The following is a 17,744-nucleotide window of genomic DNA, read 5'->3' on the forward strand; positions in this document are numbered from 1 at the left end:
CTCTTGTTAGCATTGCTTCTCAAGTTTCTATTTTTTTGCCTATTCCTAAATTTTGCAATTCCATTCGTCTAGGAGTGGAAATGGGTGGAACTAAATTCGAGCCACTATTCAATCCGATTCAAATAAAAGATTTTTTCTCAATTCAAATACAGGTAAGATTTTTAAAAATAATTTAGATATAGGTTGGATAAAATTTTTCGAATATGAATACATTATCTATATATTTTTTGAATAATATAAAATTTTAATTTGCTTATTTAAATAATAAATATTGATATTATTACTAATAATGTGTTTTGTCTTATTTATTGAGATTGTTATAATTTTATATGTATTTAATATGAAATAATTCTTTTTGAGGATGCTTTTTGATATTGTTGTTTTAATTGTCTCTAAATAAAAGGTTATAATTTATTAAAAATTTAATTCGCACCCTCTTAAGGTTCAATCCTCTGTATCAAAATAATTTATTTTTTAGTTAGAATATAATTTCAAATTCTACTATCTATCCAATATTTATATCCGGACAAAAAATATATATATATATCCGAATATGAGTTTAATATTATCATATCCATGATCTGTTTTCACCCGTCATCCATCTCCTCCAATAGTAAAATTTTCTCCTTCACCTACTTTGTGTTTGGAATCATCTCTCAATCTTATTGATATTGATATTGATATCAATAGCTTGAGATTAAAACATACTGCTGGCCACTACGATGATAGCACTGGCTTGTTTAAAAAGTTGAGCCTTACTGGCAGCCAAGCCAAACTAGTAGGGTGGACTAATAATGGTGAAGAGACGCAGGTTAATGTCACCAAGACTCCGATAGGAGTGTCTAAACCCAAGAAGCCTCTCCTATGTTCCGACATCATCTGCAAGACTGCAAAGTACCGTCGTCGAGATTCGAACTGAGGGGCGTTTGTACCCTAAGAAACCCCTTGTTCAACTGATACATCATCTTTTCTTTCACTGAAATTTCAGAGATATTGTCTTTGTTAGCATTTGTAATTGATAAATATGTGAGAAAATAAAATTCATATGAGTTAAAATTTATTATTTTGAATTGTAAATACCAAATGCACATCGCAGAGGAAAAGAAATGCTTCCGTTCAAACGGATCTTCCCACGTAGCGCTATTTTCGTAAGTGTGGAAAAGACGTTCGAACGGACTTTTGGAATGTTGTTCCACTCGAACAGATTTTCAGAACGCTATTCCGTTCGAACGAGATATGCGACAAAGGACAAGTGCATATCGAACATCAGAGCAGCATTCGAATGAGATTTTTAGGGAGCACTATATATCCAACTTTGGAAAAGGGTTCGAACGGAATTTTTTAAAGAGCACTCTGTATCCAACGTTGGAAAAGTATTTGAAAGAGATATGCGACTAGAAACAAGTCCTTGTCGAACATTGGAAAAACATTCAAACAATATATTCTACAGAGCTCACTGTATCCATCGTGGGAAGACGTTCGAATGGCTAGTTAAAGACTTCAAACGTTGGAAGAACGTTCGAACAAAGTCTGTAGAACGTCATAGGTTGGAACTCAAACCTTTCGAACGAGATCTGGTCCGTTTGAATGGTTTTATTAAGTTTGCTCCTATTGGTTTTGGTTAAGATTTTTAGTAAGCAAATTTTATGGGATATAAAAGGAGATCTTGAAAAAGGTTAGAGCACCACTCTAGATAGCTGAAGTGATACCAAAGGGAATAGTGGTGAGCTCTTAGAGGTGCTTGGAGTTTTGAAGGCATTGGGTCTAAAATTGAAGAAGACATTTGAGATAATCTCAATGGTCACCGAGATTGAGTTGCAACCTTAAATGTTAATTAGGTTGTGAGCCAAGCACAAAAGGTGGTGTACCGAGGTGGAGTCAAGCAAAACACTATCGTAACGATTGCGGTAATTGCAATAAATTTGTATGTATTTTTGTAACCGTAATATTCATATTGCTTGGTTTTACATTATGAAAGAGGTACGTGATTTTTTTAATACTTGGTTGACAAGAGTTTTTTTCACATTAAATCTACTTTGTTTGTGAATGCATCATTCTTATCTTTTACTCGGCAAAGTGCCCTCAGCGATGGTTCTTGTCTAGGGACGGTCGAGTATTTTCAGTCTCTCTCTCTTTTACCTCCCTCCGAGGGAAGTAAAAAATATGTTTAGATTAGGACTTGCCCTTCTCCTCGACTCTTGAGCTTATATTTGGTCACATACTTCAGAAAATATCGAAGCCATAAAAGATTGGAGGTCCATTAGTGGGCCCATAGTTGATAGTTCCATATTCAACTGAATGTTCAGCCCATGCAAATCTGGAAACTGCTACACGAATTATAAGCTCTTCAATCCCCATCACCATCCCTCGCGCCGCTGGTACTATAAATACACGGATCACTTGTTTAAAGTTCTCAAAAGATTTGTCTCTGTTTTTCTCTTCCTTTAAAAGATTCCTTTCTAACTATGCTCCTCAAGACTTTGGCCTTCCTCTTCCTCAACCTCCTCCTCCTCCTAAATCCTACAGTCTCTACAAGTGAAGATGGATTTATCTACTATGGATTTCGTGGTGCAAACCTGAAGCTTGATGGACTAGCATCAATCACACCCAATGGCCTCCTAAAGCTGACCAACAACACAAAACAGATGATAGGCCACGCTTTCCATCCATCTCCTCTTAAGTTTCAGAATTTTTCCGATGGTAAAATCTTCTCCTTCTCTACCACCTATGTGTTCACCATTGTCCCCGCGTATGTCGACATTGGTGGCCATGGAATTGCCTTCTCGATCTCTCCCACCACTGACTTCTCTAATGCCTCGCCCAACTCATATTTGGGGCTTTTCAATAAAAACAACAATGGCAACCAAACAAATCATATATTCGCCATTGAGCTTGATACAATTAATAGCCCTGAGCTCGAGGATATTGATGATAACCATGTTGGTATTGATATCAATAGCTTGATATCCAATAATTCTCATACTGCTGGCTACTATGCTGATGATACTGGCTTGTTTAATAACTTGACCCTTATCAGTGGCAAAGCCATGCAAGTATGGGTGGATTATGATGGTGAAAAGATGCAAGTAAATGTCACCTTATCTCCTTTAGGAATTCCCAAACCCAGTAAACCTTTGTTGTCGTCCACTGTCAATCTTTCAACTGTGTTGTTGGAAACCATGTATGTTGGATTCTCCTCTTCAACTGGCTCTGCCGTGGCCGCTCACTATGTTCTTGGATGGAGCTTTAAGATGAATGGAATTGCTCAAGAATTCGACTACTCAAAACTACCTTCTCTTCCTCGTGTGAGGCCTAAAGGAAGATCTAAGGCCTTGGACATATCATTGCCTTTGGCTTCCTCTGCTTTTGTACTAGTTATCGTCGCTGCTGTTTTCTTCGTCATGAGGAGAAGAATCAAATTCGCGGAGCTGCTCGAAGATTGGGAGGTCGAGTATGGTCCTCACCGCTTCTTGTACAAAGATCTGTTCAGAGCTACCAATGGATTCAAGGACAAGGAGCTACTTGGTATAGGAGGATTTGGAAGAGTGTACAAAGGGGTGTTAACCACATCAAAAATGGAGGTTGCAGTGAAGAGAACGTCTCATGAGTCAAGGCAAGGGATGAAGGAGTTTGTAGCAGAGATCGTGAGCTTGGGCCGCCTTCGCCATCGAAACCTAGTGCAATTACTGGGTTACTGCCGGCGTAAAGGAGAGCTCCTCTTGGTCTATGAGTTCATGCCAAATTGTAGCTTAGACAAATACTTATATGACAGAACTAAGCCAACTCTTGACTGGGATAGGAGGTTCCAGATCATTAAAGGGGTGGCATCAGGTCTTCTATATCTGCATGAGGAGTGCGAACAAGTTGTTATTCACAGAGACATTAAGGCAAGCAATGTTCTACTAGACAGTGAGATGAATGGTAGATTAGGTGATTTTGGTCTAGCAAGATCATATGATCATGGAAATGATCCGCAAACCACCCATGTCGTCGGAACCATGGGTTATCTCGCTCCAGAGCTTGCGAGAACTGGCAAGGCGACCACTCTCACCGATGTTTTTGCCTTTGGTGCTTTCATATTGGAGGTTGCTTGTGGAAGGAGGCCAGTAGAGCAGAGAGCACCAGATGAATACCTTGTTCTGGTGGATTGGGTGGTGGAGAATTGGCATAAGGGATCGATCCTTAACACACTAGACTCAAGATTGGGACAAGTCTACATGGTGAACGAGGCAGAGATGGTACTAAATCTTGGCGTGCTTTGTTCACATCCATTGCCCTCAGTTAGGCCAAGCATGCGCCAAGTGATGCAATACTTGGATGGCGATATGCCGCTTCCTGAGTTATTGCCTACTTTTATGAGCTTTACTTCTCTGACATTGCTTCAGCACGAAGGTTTCGATGATCACCTTATATCCTACCCCTCTGTTTCATCTGTATCTGTTCTCTCGGGAGGAAGATGAAGATAGAGAGGTGATTTATAGTCCTCTGCTTTCTATGTTAGTGTTATCATAACCATTATAACAGTCTTAGCAATATTTTAATTATGCAATGTATGCATATCACTCCGAATTAATATTAGGAAGCTTTTTAGTACAAAAGTGTCTGCTCGTGCTGATTCATACCTAGATCATGGAATTGAAGAATTTTTAGAGAGTGAAAAAATCTCTAGACACACGTATGTATCTAACCTTTAGACAATGATATTTCTCGTTCGCTTAAGTAAAAGTCGGAAGAAATATTAAAAACGAAAGTAGAGATGAACACCAAGATTTTAACGTGGAAAACCCAAACGGAAAAAAACCACGGATCCAAACTCGGATCAAAACCAATCACTAGAATATTAGCAGTTACAAGACTGACTCACAAAACAACCCGTCGATTCAAACGACTTTGTTCTTCTCAGTTTTGCTCGCTAGAATCCACGATTCACTGCTTCTCGTGATTGAAATCCAATCTCAGTAGCCCTCGAGATTGATCCTTCGTCTAGATAGCCCTTAAGACAAAAAATTAAATTCTTGTAGATGAGTGGAACCTTGTTAGTTGAAGAACTGATGTAGCCTCAAGAAGTCTCCTTCAATAATGCTTTTTTAACCATCCTAGAGATAGGGCATTACAATCCTTATATATGATCTCCAAGATATAGTCAAATCCAAATCTTATCCGTACTCACGAAAGTACAAGATAGAGTCAAATCTAAATCTTATCCGTACTCACAAAAATACAAGATAGAGCCAAATCTAAATCTTATTTGTACTCACGAAAGTCCAAGACTTTCAAACTTCGTTGGTGCGTTCGAACGCGGCTCGGGTGCGTTCGAACGGCATGACTTAATCTCATCAATTTTGCTTCAATAATTTTGCAATTCTTCAAACCAGATATTTTCTAGACTTGTGTAAAACTCATATATATGTAAAAAATACACTTAGAATATTTTGTACATAATTACCAACAATTAAAAACCTAACAGAGAGTTTTTTTTAATACCATGATATCAAACTAACTACTATGAAATGGAGTAATGCCAGAGTCCAAACCTCTAACATGTTTGTATAACCATGTTGTAGCATTATTCCTTACAGAAGAATCATAAGTAATGTGTCTCTCATGTCAAATTCCTGTGATTGGCAAGCACAATAAATTAGTAAACCCATTAATAGGTGCACTTAGTTTCTTATGAGTCGTGTTGTGCAACAAAATTATCAAATGGAGAAGGAGAGGAAGCAAGATATTCACTCCAAATAGCTCAAATGAGAATAGTGGAAGGAAACATAGTGCAAAGCTTAGAAAAACTCTAAAGAGATGTTAATAGTGATAGAAAAGCCCTAAGTAAATTATAATCACGGATTAACATCCTAATATAAGCAATCGCCAACAATGAAAATAATAGAGAGAGAGACAAGATTTATGTGATTCGGTGATATGCCTACGTCCACGGGCGGAACAATCTTCTTTACTATGCAAATCTCTCACTTACAAAGAATTAAACAACTCTAATCATCTTCAACATAATGGTGGCTCAATCCTTATAAATGTTTTTCTAACAACCAACTCTAAAAAACCCACTTTAGTATTTAGTCAGGTTCTGATTTGGAGATTTTCTATGTCATGTTCGAATACTTTCAGGGGTGTGTTCGAACGTGCCCAATATCAATACAGCAGAAGCAAAGGGGCATTCGAACGTAGGAGGGTGCCGTTCAAACGCCTGCACAAACAGCTGCTTTCAGGTTGGTTCGCGATTGAACGCGGTTGGGGCTGTTCGAACGCCTACAGAAGTCTGCTCTCGGGTTGGCTCGTGTTCGAACGCCTGCATCACAGACTGCTCTATGTCTGGAGCTTGAGTTTGAATGCTCCCAGAGTCCGTTCGAACGCGCGACGCATAAATACTGATACATGTTAAATTTTTGTTATAACTGAATTTGAGTTAATTTTTAACAAGTCGGATTTTATATATGACATTCATTTCACGGCAATTTGTAGTCTGTGTTGCTGATGCATTATTTTAGACCGTGAACGATCAACTTTCTCCTTCTCCATTGTCATTTTTATAACGGGGCTGCTTTATTTTATGCAAATTTCGCTTTCATATTATATACAGCTTAATTATATGACCAAGTCTAGCCTAGTAAGAAACGATTGGGTGCTTTGCCTATCATTGTCTGCAAGTGCAGCAAAATATGGATGGCATTATTCGGACTTTTGTTTGAGTTCAGGGCTGGTCTAAGAATTTAGTTACGGAGTTATAATCGTGTTTAGTAATTAAATATTATTTTCTCCTCAATTCCCTTCAAAATAAAAGCATTTCTCTCCAAAAAAAATTTAAAAATTTATTACTAATAAAGTAGTTACAAGCTTACGGCCGTAAGAAGTTGTTAGGCGGTAATAATTTAATTTTCTATTTTATTAATATTTGCAATACTAGGAACTTTTATAAAATATAAAAATTAATAATAGCATTATACAAGGGATTATAAACCCATGAGACCAAGCCTGCAATAATTTTTTTTTAAAGTACAAATTATTTGATATTTTAAATTTTAATTGGTTTTATTTCTATTTAATATCACCAAAGTTGAAGGGCATTTTAGTCAATTAATTTTATATATTATTTATTTTTCTTCAAACCAATATTTTTTTTTTATATCACAATAAATATAATAATTACGCTCTTAGCTTAGTTTCCAATCAAAATCATATTTCTAGTCTAGTTCAAATTACCTAAATTATGACTAATAAATAAGGTCAGCTAGTCTTATGATACCTTAGACTCAAACCAAGCGTGAATATAGAATAAGGATGGAAAAAATACTTATTTTAATTTGTTTATACTAAGATAAGAAAGCTTATATCGATATATAAGTTATTCTCAAGTTTTTTTCCTCTTCCCAAATCTTGCCTTCTCTGCTTGGCGATGACGAAATCATCTTCAACAAATTCACAGGCGGAGACAACACCAGCGAGAAGAAAAGCCATGCCATCCATCCATGCCTTGCCAAGTCAATACTTAAGCCTTCTCAATATTAACTGCAATGGCAACTCAAGCACTCATTTTTGGCGTAGAGCTAGATACAATTATAGCTATTACATAATATTGATAATAAACATGTTGGAATTGATATCAATAGCTTGAGATTCAATAATTCACATACTGCTGGCTACTATACTGATAGCGCACTGACTTGTTTAAAAACTAAAGCTTTACTAGTAGCCAAGCCAAACAAGTATGGGGGAACTAATAATGGTGAAAAGATGCAGGTAAATGTCACCATAAGTCCTATAGGAGTGTCTAAACCCAAGAAGCTCCTGCTATGTTCCGAGATCGTCTGCAAAGTACCGTTGAGATTCGAAATAGGGAGCGCTTGTATGGTAAGAAACCGCTTGTCCAATATAAATGGACAATAGACTGTAGATTTGTCCTCCTCCTCGAGTCTTGGAGATTAAATTTGATCACATACTTCAGAAAATATCAAAGAGGTAAAGATTGGAAGTCAATTGGTGGACCCATAGTTGATAGTTCTAAATACAACTGAACGTTTAGTCCATACAAATCTGGAAACTGCTACACGAATTCTAAGCCCTTAACTCCCCATCGCCATCCGTCACACAATAGGTACTATATATATTTATACATGGATCACTTGCTTAAGGTTCTCAACAGATCTTATCTCTGTGTTTCCCTTCCTTTAAAAGATTCCTTTATAGCTATGCTCCTCAAGACTTTGGCCTTCCTCTTCCTCAATCTACTCCTCTTAGATCTTGCGATCTCTGCAAGTGAAGATGGATTTATCTTCAATGGATTTCGTGGTGCAAACCTGAAGCTTGATGGAGTAGCATCAATCACATCCAATGGCCTCCTCGAGCTGAGCAACAACACAAGGCAGACGATGAGCCATGCTTTCCATCCATCTCCTCTTAACTTTCAGAATTCTTATGGTGGTAAAATCTTCTCCTTCTCCACTACCTTCGTGTTCGCCATCATCGGCGAGTATGCCGACCTTAGTACCGATGGAATTGCCTTCTTGATCTCTCCCATCACAGACTTCTCTAATGCCGCGTCAAGCCAGTACTTAGGCCTTTTCAATATGAACAACAATGGGAACCTAAAAAATCATGTATTCGCTATTGAGCTTGATACGATAGATAACAGTGAATTCCATGATGTTGATGATAACCATGTTGGTATTGATATCAATAGCTTGATATCCAATAATTCTCACACTGCTGGCTACTACGCTGATGATACTGGCTTGTTTAAAACCCTGACCCTTATCAGTGGCCAAGCCATGCAAGTATGGGTGGACTATGATGGTGAAAAGATGCAAGTGAATGTCACCTTATCTCCTTTAGGAATTCCCAAACCCAGAAAGCCTTTGTTGTCTTCCACTGTCGATCTTTCTACTGTGTTGTTGGAAAGCATGTATGTTGGATTCTCCTCTTCAACTGGCCCTGCCCGGACAGCTCACTATGTTCTTGGGTGGAGCTTTAAGATGAATGGAATTGCTCAGGAATTCGACTACTCAAAACTACCTTCCCTTCCTCGTACGAGACCTAAAGGAAGATCTAAGGCCTTGGACATTTCATTGCCTTTGGCTTCCTCTGCTTTTGTACTAGTTATCGTCGCTGCTGTTTTCTTCGTCATGAGGAGAGGAATCAAATTTGCAGAGCTGCTCGAAGATTGGGAGGTCGAGTATGGGCCTCACCGCTTCTTGTACCAAGATCTGTTCAGAGCTACCAATGGATTCAAGGACAATGAGCTACTTGGTGTAGGAGGATTTGGAAGAGTGTACAAAGGGGTGCTACCCACATCAAAAATGGAGGTCGCAGTGAAAAGAGTGTCTCATGAGTCGAGGCAAGGGATGGAGGAGTTTGTAGCAGAGATCGTGAGCATGGGCCGCCTTCGCCATCGCAACCTAGTCCAATTACTGGGTTACTGCCGGCGTAAAGGAGAGCTCCTCTTGGTCTACGACTTCATGCCAAATTGTAGCTTAGACAAATTCTTATATGGCAGCACTAAGCCATCTCTGGACTGGGATGGGAGGTTCCAGATCATTAAGGGGGTGGCATCTGGTCTTCTATATCTGCACGAGGGGTGGGAGCAAGTTGTGATTCACAGAGACATTAAGGCCAGCAACGTTCTACTAGACAGTGAGATGAATGGTAGATTAGGTGATTTTGGTCTAGCAAGATTATATGATCATGGAAATGATCCGCAAACTACCCATGTCGTCGGAACTATGGGTTATCTCGCTCCAGAGCTTATGAGAACTGGCAAGGCGACCACTCTCACCGATGTTTTCGCCTTTGGTGCTTTCATATTAGAAGTTGCTTGTGGGAGGAGGCCAGTAGAGCAGAGAGCACAAGATGAACACCTTGTTCTGGTGGATTGGGTGGTAGAGAATTGGCATAAGGGCTCGATCCTAAACACATTAGACTTAAGATTGGGACAAGTCTACGTGGTGAACGAGGCAGAGATGGTATTAAATCTTGGAATACTTTGTTCACATCCATTGCCCTCAGCTAGGCCTAGCATGCGCCAAGTGATGCAATACTTAGATGGCGATGTGCCGCTCCCTGAGTTATCGCCTACTTATATGAGCTTTAGTGATCTGTCACTGCTTCAGCACCACGGTTTCGATGATCGTCTCATGTCCTACCCCTCCTCTGTTTCAACTGTATCTCTTCTCTCTGGAGGAAGATGATAGTAGATGAGGATAGAGTGGTAATATATAGTCCTTATCTGCTTGCTTTGTTAGTGTTATCCTAACTAGTGTAACAGCCTCGGCAATATTTTTAATATACCATGTATGCATATCACTCAGATTTACTATTAGGAAGCTATTTAGTACAGCAATGTCTGCTCCTGTTGATTCCTACTAAGATCCTTGAATTGAATAATTTTTAGAGAGTGTATGTTTTTTAATACCTTGATATCAAACTAACTACTATGTAATGGAGTAATGCCACAGTCCAAACCTCTAACAAGTTTGTTTAACCATGTTGTAGCATTACTCCTTTCAGAAGGATCATAAGTAATGTGTCTCTCATGTCAAATTCTTGTAATAGGCAAGCACAATAAATTAGTAAACCATTAATAGGTGTAGTTGTTTCTTATGACTAGGATTTTATGTATGGCGTTCATTTCACGGCAATTTGTAGTCTATCTCGCTGATGCATGATTTTAGACTGTTAAAAGATCAATTTTGTCCTCCTGCATTGTCATTTTTATAAGGGGGCTGCTTCGTTTTATGCAAATTTCCCTTTCATATTATATACAACTTATATATGACCCAGTCTAGTCTAGTACACAGCAGTAGAATTGGTCTGCTACACCAATTGTAGCAAGTTTTCTGCAATTGGATGCTTTGCCTATGACTGGCTGCAGGAGTAGAAAAATATTTTAGGCATCATTTCGTGTTACAAAATTTGCACCAAAAATAAAATATATATTTTTTTCACTCAAACCCGTTTTTTATTATCTTTGCGAACTTCCAACAATAAACTTTGTCCTCCACCCTATTTATTTTTAGAGTTTTTATAAATAACACCTTATATTTTAACTATTTTATAATTCATATCTTTTTTTAAGAATTTTTAATTTGATCTATTTTTTTTAATAATTTTTATTTAACACTCTGAGTTAGATGATACTAAAAAAAATATTCTATTATAATATATAAAATAGTTTATAAATACCTAAATTTATTTTTTTTCTCAAAATTATAATTTTACAATTGAAAAAACTTTAATTTATGTTTTACATTTAAATAATTATATTTTAGTAATATCTACATAACATACTCAATGTTTTTTACTATTTTATGTCACATGAAAATAATAATGATACACCTATTTTAATTTTTTTTCAATTTTTCTACAAGATAAGTACATTTCTGTCCATAAAGAATATAAAAATTTATAATTTTTAATAAATATTTGCAATACTAGTAATTTGATAATAATAATAATAATAATAATAATAATAATAATAATAATAATAATAGCATTTGACGCAGACATATAAGCCTATAAGACTAAATAAAGTAACCTTACCTTAGGGAGAAAAAAAAACGTGGCCTTACTTATATAATGATTGCGGACTTGTAAGCCGGCGATTAATTTATATGCCTACATGGCTACACAACCGGGAGATTGCTAAACGATCACAACAGATTTGTCTCTGTATTTCTCTTCTTTTAAAGATTCCTTTTTAGCTATTGTAACACCCCAAATATTAAGGAAAAAAAATCCCGTGACGCACGCGCCGAGCGCGTGAGTCACAGGCGCCTGCCACTTCCCCCCTCCTTTTCTTCTTCTTCTTCTTCTTCTTCTTCCCCTTCCCTTGCCGTGCACGCCATCTCTGATCTTCTTATCCCCTTCCCATCACCGCAGACTCCTCGATTCTTCCCTTCATTTTTTCTTCCTCCACCGCACTGTCTCTCTCTCCCTCTCTCTCGTGGTTGCCGATGCCGGAGCCGACAGCCTCGAAGCCGCCAAAGCCCGGACCGAGATCGTTCGAGCTTGCCGACCAACCCCTCTCTTTTTCGGTAAGCTTTCCCCCCCTCGCCGTCGTCGGAGTCCACGGCGGCCAATGACCTCGTGTCTAGCCGCCGATCCGTGGAGCTCCAGTGGAAGGAGAGAAGCCCACTCTGGGCTTCGGGCCCTCTTTGAGGAGAGGAGGCGCCGCCATGGCCGCCGGCCATGGAGCGCTGCCCGTCGTCGTCGGCCCTCCTCCTCTCTTTCCTTTTCTTTCCCTTTTTCCCCTCTTTTCACTTACCCGGCGATCTCGTGACCACTGCCAGCCTCGCACTGCGCCACCGGCCTCGTGGCCGTGTCGTCGGCCTCGCGCTACGTCGCCGACCTCGTGCCGCGCCGCCGCAACCCCCAACCTCGTGGACCCCTCTCTCCGCCTCGCCTCCTTCCATCGGGAGGAGATAGGGTGGAGGGGTGGGGGTTTAACCCCCACCCATTTCCCCCTTAGTGGGCTGTAGTGGTTTGCAGCCCACTAAGCTAGTATTAGGGTGGGCTGCAGACTGCAGCCCACCAACTCAGTCTGGGTGGGCTGCGGGCCGCAGCCCACCTGGCCTTGGATCCGAGTGGGCTGCAGGCTATAGCCCACTAGCCCATTGTTGGGTGGGCTGCAGTCTGCAGCCTACTATTCCAACCTTGGTGGGCTGTGGCTGGGCCCCCAGCCCACCAAGGCCCTATTACTTTTTGGGTTGGGTTTGAGCCTACCCATTGCCTCTAGCCTAGCCCATTTAGGGTTATTTGGACCCGTTTATCTTTTGCATAAATAGGATTGACATCGCCTGAGGAAGATTTTGGGTTTCCGGAGGAGCCGGCTAGCTGACGAGTTTTACTATACGGTGGAGATCTCCCAGGCGAGTAGAGTTATACAAATCTAGAATAACATAATTAGAGTCATTATACCTGTCATGACACTGTAGGAAATGTCAGTATTAATGCATGCAGTTAGTACACATGTTATATCCCTACATATGTGGTTATTGATAACTTGCTCATCATATCATTATGAGAATATTAATGTAGCACAAACATTAATGTGATAATGCTTTACATGTGCCCTGTATGGTATATTATTGCATAGATGTATGATTGCTGTGAATATAGAATGTAATGATCATGATGACTATAACATGCTTTATACACTCATAGACACTGCACCACTTACTCACTTAGCCCAGGGTTAATGGTAGAGTGTACCTTATATAACTATACTATTAGCGGCCTACACCTGAGGTCGGAAAGCCTGTGTGGCATTCAGGTAGTTATACTGCATAGTTAGGACTAGATTACGATGATAGAAGAATATGATTGTGAGGCGGGGATATAACTCTAGCGGTACCCGACGACGCAGGGTTAGGGCGTCTGTGGATGAGCCAAAAACTCCTGATTCTCCCGCTGAGAGCGGTGATGATTTAGAGAGAGTGAGATACGGGCTTACGACTGGGGTCCTTAGTCTGATGGCCACAGACAACCGGTCACATGTAGTGTCGTCATACACGTGTAGATGACATTACCGCTAGATGTGTATATATCCCCCTCGATGTATGAGATGATGGATGATTATGTGATGGATGATAGTTTCTTGAGAGTATTTACCCTGTGTGGTGAATAGCTCAATGAGCGATGATAAGTATGATTAATGTTTAATGGTTTGGTAAGTCTGAGATGACTAAACTGCTATTTTATTGCTATGCATAACATGTAAAACCTATGATTGAGATGTGTACGAATAAGAGATTGTATCAAGCTTTATATCTGTGTTAACTTATCATGATACGTTTAGGAACCAGCATATTCCAGGATAGTGACTGGTAATCTTTATTAATTGCATTGATTTAGTAAATTGTGATAAGTCTTTTCAATAAGCATATCGTTATCGTTAGCAAATATGGGCATACATTGAATATACACATATGATTTCATTATTTTAAATTGTATGGATCCTATTCACTGGGTTGTAAGCTCACCACCTCGTGGTGGCATTATTTCAGAGCTAGGGGATGTAGGTGCGGGTAGCGAGGAGTATCTGCTTTTCCTTTTCAGTATGTATGTTGGTTGTGTTAAGCCCCTGCGAGGGCGTGGTAATGATGTTGTATTTTGGACTTTAGCATTGTATTTTAGATGTATATTTGGGAGGCTTGTTGTGGCCTGTGGACTTGTATCCGGACTTTTATAGTTGAGTTTATTTATGGTGAAATTGTGCTATTGTGTGCCTTGTGAAATCCTTGTACTGACAGGTCATGTGATACACCGCGTGGGAGGATTTACCCACACGGTTTACACGTGTATTTGGAGGTTTAGATGTTTCAGCTATGCTCCTCAAGAATTTGGCCTTCCTCTTCCTCAAGCTTGATGGAGTTGCATCAATTACATCCGACGGCCTCCTAAAGCTGACCAACAGCACAAAGCATATCATGGGCCATGCTTTCCATCCATCGCCTCTTAATTTTCGGAATTCTTCTGATGGTAAAATCTTCTCCTTATCTACTACCTTTGTGTTCGTCATTGTCCCCGCGGATGTCGGTAATGGTGGCCAAGGAATTGCCTTCTTTATCTCTCGAACCACAGACCTCTCTAATGCCTTGCCCAACTCGTACTTGGGACTTCTCAATAGTAACAACAATGGCAACCGAACAAATCATATATTTGCCGTTGAGCTTGATAAAATTAATAGCCCTAAGTTCGATGATATTGATAATAACCATGTTGGTATTGATATCAATAGCTTGATATCCAATAATTCTCATACTGCTGGCTACTATGCTGACCATACTGGCTTGTTTAATAAATTGACCCTTATCACTGGCAAAGCCATGCAAGTATGGGTGGACTATGGTGATGAAAAGATGCAAGTGACTGTCACCATATCTCCTCTAGGAATTCCCAAACCCAGTAAGCCTTTGTTGTCTTCCACTGTTGATCTTTCAACTGTGTTGTTGGAAACCATGTATGTTGGATTCTCCTCTTCAACTGGCACTGTCGTGGCAGCTTACTATGTTATTGGATGGAGCTTTAAGATGAATGGAATTGCTCAAGAATTCGACTACTCAAAACTACCTTCCCTTCCTCGTACGAGACCTAAAGGAAGAATTAAGGCCTTGCACATTTCATTGCCTTTAGCTTCATTTGCTTTTGTACTAGTTATCGTCGCTGCTGTTTTCTTCGTTGTGAGGAGAAGAATCAAATTCGCGGAGCTGCTTGAAGATTGGGAGGTCGAGTATGGGCCTCACCGCTTCATGTACAAAGATCTGTTCAAAGCTACCAATGGATTTAAGGACAATGAGCTACTTGGTACAGGAGGATTTGGAAGTGTGTACAAAGGGGTTCTACCCACATCAAAAATGGAGGTTGCAGTGAAGAGAGTTTCTCATGAGTCAAGGCAAGGGATGAAGGAGTTTGTAGCAGAGATCGTGAGCATGGGCCGCCTTCGCCATCGCAACCTAGTCCAATTACTGTGTTACTGCCGGCGTAAAGGAGAGCTCCTCTTGGTCTACGACTTCATGCCAAATTGTAGCTTAGACAAATAATTATATGACAGCACTAAACCAACTCTGGACTGGGATAGGAGGTTCCAGATCATTAAGGGGGTGGCATCTGGTCTTTTATATCTGCACGAGGGATGGGAGCAAGTTGTGATTCACAGAGACATTAAGGCCAGCAACGTTCTACTAGACAGTGAGATGAATGGTCGATTATGTGATTTTGGTCTAGCAAGATTATATGATCATGGAAATGATCCGCAAACCACCCATGTCGTCCGGAACCATGGGTTATCTCGCTCCAGAGCTTGCGAGAACTGGCAAGGCGACCACTCTCACCGATGTTTTTGCCTTTGGTGCTTTCATATTAGAAGTTGCTTGTGGAAGGAGGCCAATAGAGCAGAGAGAACAAGATGAGCACCTTGTTCTGGTGGATTGGGTGATAGAAAATTGGCATAAGGGCTCGATCTTTAACACACTAGACTCAAGATTGGGACAAGTCTGCATGGTGAAGGAGGCAGAGATGGTATTAAATCTTGGTCTACTCTGTTCACATCCATTGCCCTCAGCTAGGCCTAGCATGCGCCAAGTGATACAATACTTGGATGGCGATGTGCCGTTCCCTGAGTTATCGCCTACTTATATGAGCTTTAGTGATCTGGCACTGCTTCAGCACCAAGTTTTCGATGGTTGTCTCATGTCCTACCCTTCCTCTGCTTCAACTGTATCTCTTCTCTCAGGAAGAAGATGATAGAGAGGTGATATATAGTCGTTATCTGCTTTCTATGTTAGTGTTATCCTAGTTAATACAACAGCCTTAGCAATAACTTTAATATACAATGTATGCGTATCAAAAAGAATTGATATTGAGAAGCTATTTAGTACAATAGTGTCTGCTCCCGTTGCTTCCTAATTAGCTCCTTGAATTGAAGAACTTTTAGAGAGTGTTTTTTTAATACCCTTATCAAACTAACTATTCCAATGAAATGGAGTAATGCCACAGTCCAAACTTGCAACAAGTTTCTATAACCATGTTATAATCCAGAAGAATCATAGATAATGCGTCTCTCATGTCAAATTCTTGTAACAGGCAAGAACAATAAATTTGTAAAGCCATTTTTAGGTGCACTTGTTTCTTATGACCAGGAGTTTATGTATGGCGTTCATTTCACGGCGATTTGTCGTCAGTGCTGCTGATGCCTGATTTTAGACTATGAACAGTCTTGTTTGGCATTCTGCGCGATCTTCTATTAATGTCTTTATAGCGTGATGGTGATTGAAATCAAATTTTCTATTCTCTGGAAATGATGGATAGTGCTGTAAATTTTGCCTTTCTTTGTAACTGGTAAAATAAAACAATATTCGGGTTTCTACACTTGTGAGATACTGCTAGAAACAGAGCAACCATAGCTTCTTCTTCTTCTTCTTCTTCTTCTTCTTCTTCTTCTTCTTCTTCTTCTTCTTCTTCTTCTTCTTCTTCTTCTTCTTCTTTTTCTAACCGTAGCTAAATTTAAAATAGGTAGCAAAAACACGATCATCTTTGTCGTCCTCCTTTGTCATTTTTATAAGTGAGCTGCTTTATTTTATGCAAATTTCCCCTTCATATTATATACAGCTTATATATGAGGACAGCAGCAGAAGGTCGTCTGCTACGCCAATTGCAGCACTTTCTCTGCAATTGGTTGCTTTGCAGCCTATGATTGGCTGCGAGAGCAGAAATAATAAAAATTATTTTAGGTTTGAGTTCGTTGCTAATCCCTAAATTTGGTTAGAGATCCCTAATTATATTTAATAATGAAATACTAAGTTAAGTTCACCGGTAGAGGAAATATAAATAAGTATAAATTTAATTTTTTTTTTCTCATATTATAAGTTTATCCTTGAAATAAGTCATCGTTATATTGTATAAATTTGATAATAATATTTTTGTATTATATCCATGACATACTCAATTTTTCTAAAAATATATATTTTTATTTTTTAATGTCATATTAAAGTAATAATGCCTTTGTATTGGATTCTCTCTTATGTATATCCTCAATTCTATTTCCAAAGTAAATATAATTTTTTAGAAAAAGAAATTAAAACTTACTAAATTCATAATAATTTTTAAGGTGGTTGCTACCTTAAGCCACAAGCAGTTGTAATCCTATAGTAGCTTAAACTTTTTTTTAATAAAGTTTACAAGATTAAAATATTTAAAAAAATAATAAAGTATTTCAAGCATGCTTACAAGCCTAGACG

The 17,744-nt window shown here is 39.2% G+C and overlaps 2 protein-coding genes and 1 pseudogene across 2 annotated transcripts; all 3 read left to right on the forward strand.

Moving 5' to 3' along the window:
- The first annotated feature begins 2,436 nt into the window (after window positions 1–2,436).
- On the forward strand, window positions 2,437–4,627 carry LOC140759159 (L-type lectin-domain containing receptor kinase SIT2-like). Its single transcript, XM_073095643.1, has one exon. It carries the CDS (start codon window positions 2,466–2,468, stop codon window positions 4,458–4,460), a length of 1,995 nt encoding a protein of 664 aa, XP_072951744.1. The 5' UTR covers window positions 2,437–2,465; the 3' UTR covers window positions 4,461–4,627.
- A 3,494-nt stretch (window positions 4,628–8,121) lies between these two features.
- On the forward strand, window positions 8,122–10,352 carry LOC140758580 (L-type lectin-domain containing receptor kinase SIT2-like). Its single transcript, XM_073094781.1, has one exon. It carries the CDS (start codon window positions 8,127–8,129, stop codon window positions 10,194–10,196), a length of 2,070 nt encoding a protein of 689 aa, XP_072950882.1. The 5' UTR covers window positions 8,122–8,126; the 3' UTR covers window positions 10,197–10,352.
- Window positions 10,353–14,819: 4,467 nt separating this feature from the next.
- LOC140759241 (L-type lectin-domain containing receptor kinase SIT2-like) lies at window positions 14,820–16,387 on the forward strand (annotated as a pseudogene).
- The last annotated feature ends 1,357 nt before the right edge of the window (window positions 16,388–17,744 follow it).

The sequence above is a fragment of the Typha angustifolia genome, chromosome 4, assembly GCF_048772165.1.
Source record: "Typha angustifolia cultivar Huaian chromosome 4, ASM4877216v1, whole genome shotgun sequence".
Lineage (NCBI taxonomy): Eukaryota > Viridiplantae > Streptophyta > Magnoliopsida > Poales > Typhaceae > Typha > Typha angustifolia.

What these genes read in the sequence shown, in the direction of transcription:
- LOC140758580 (XM_073094781.1), top strand. Translation starts at nt 8,127, where the DNA reads ATGGATCACTTGCTTAAGGTTCTCAACAGATCTTATCTCTGTGTTTCC.
- LOC140759159 (XM_073095643.1), top strand. Translation starts at nt 2,466, where the DNA reads ATGCTCCTCAAGACTTTGGCCTTCCTCTTCCTCAACCTCCTCCTCCTC.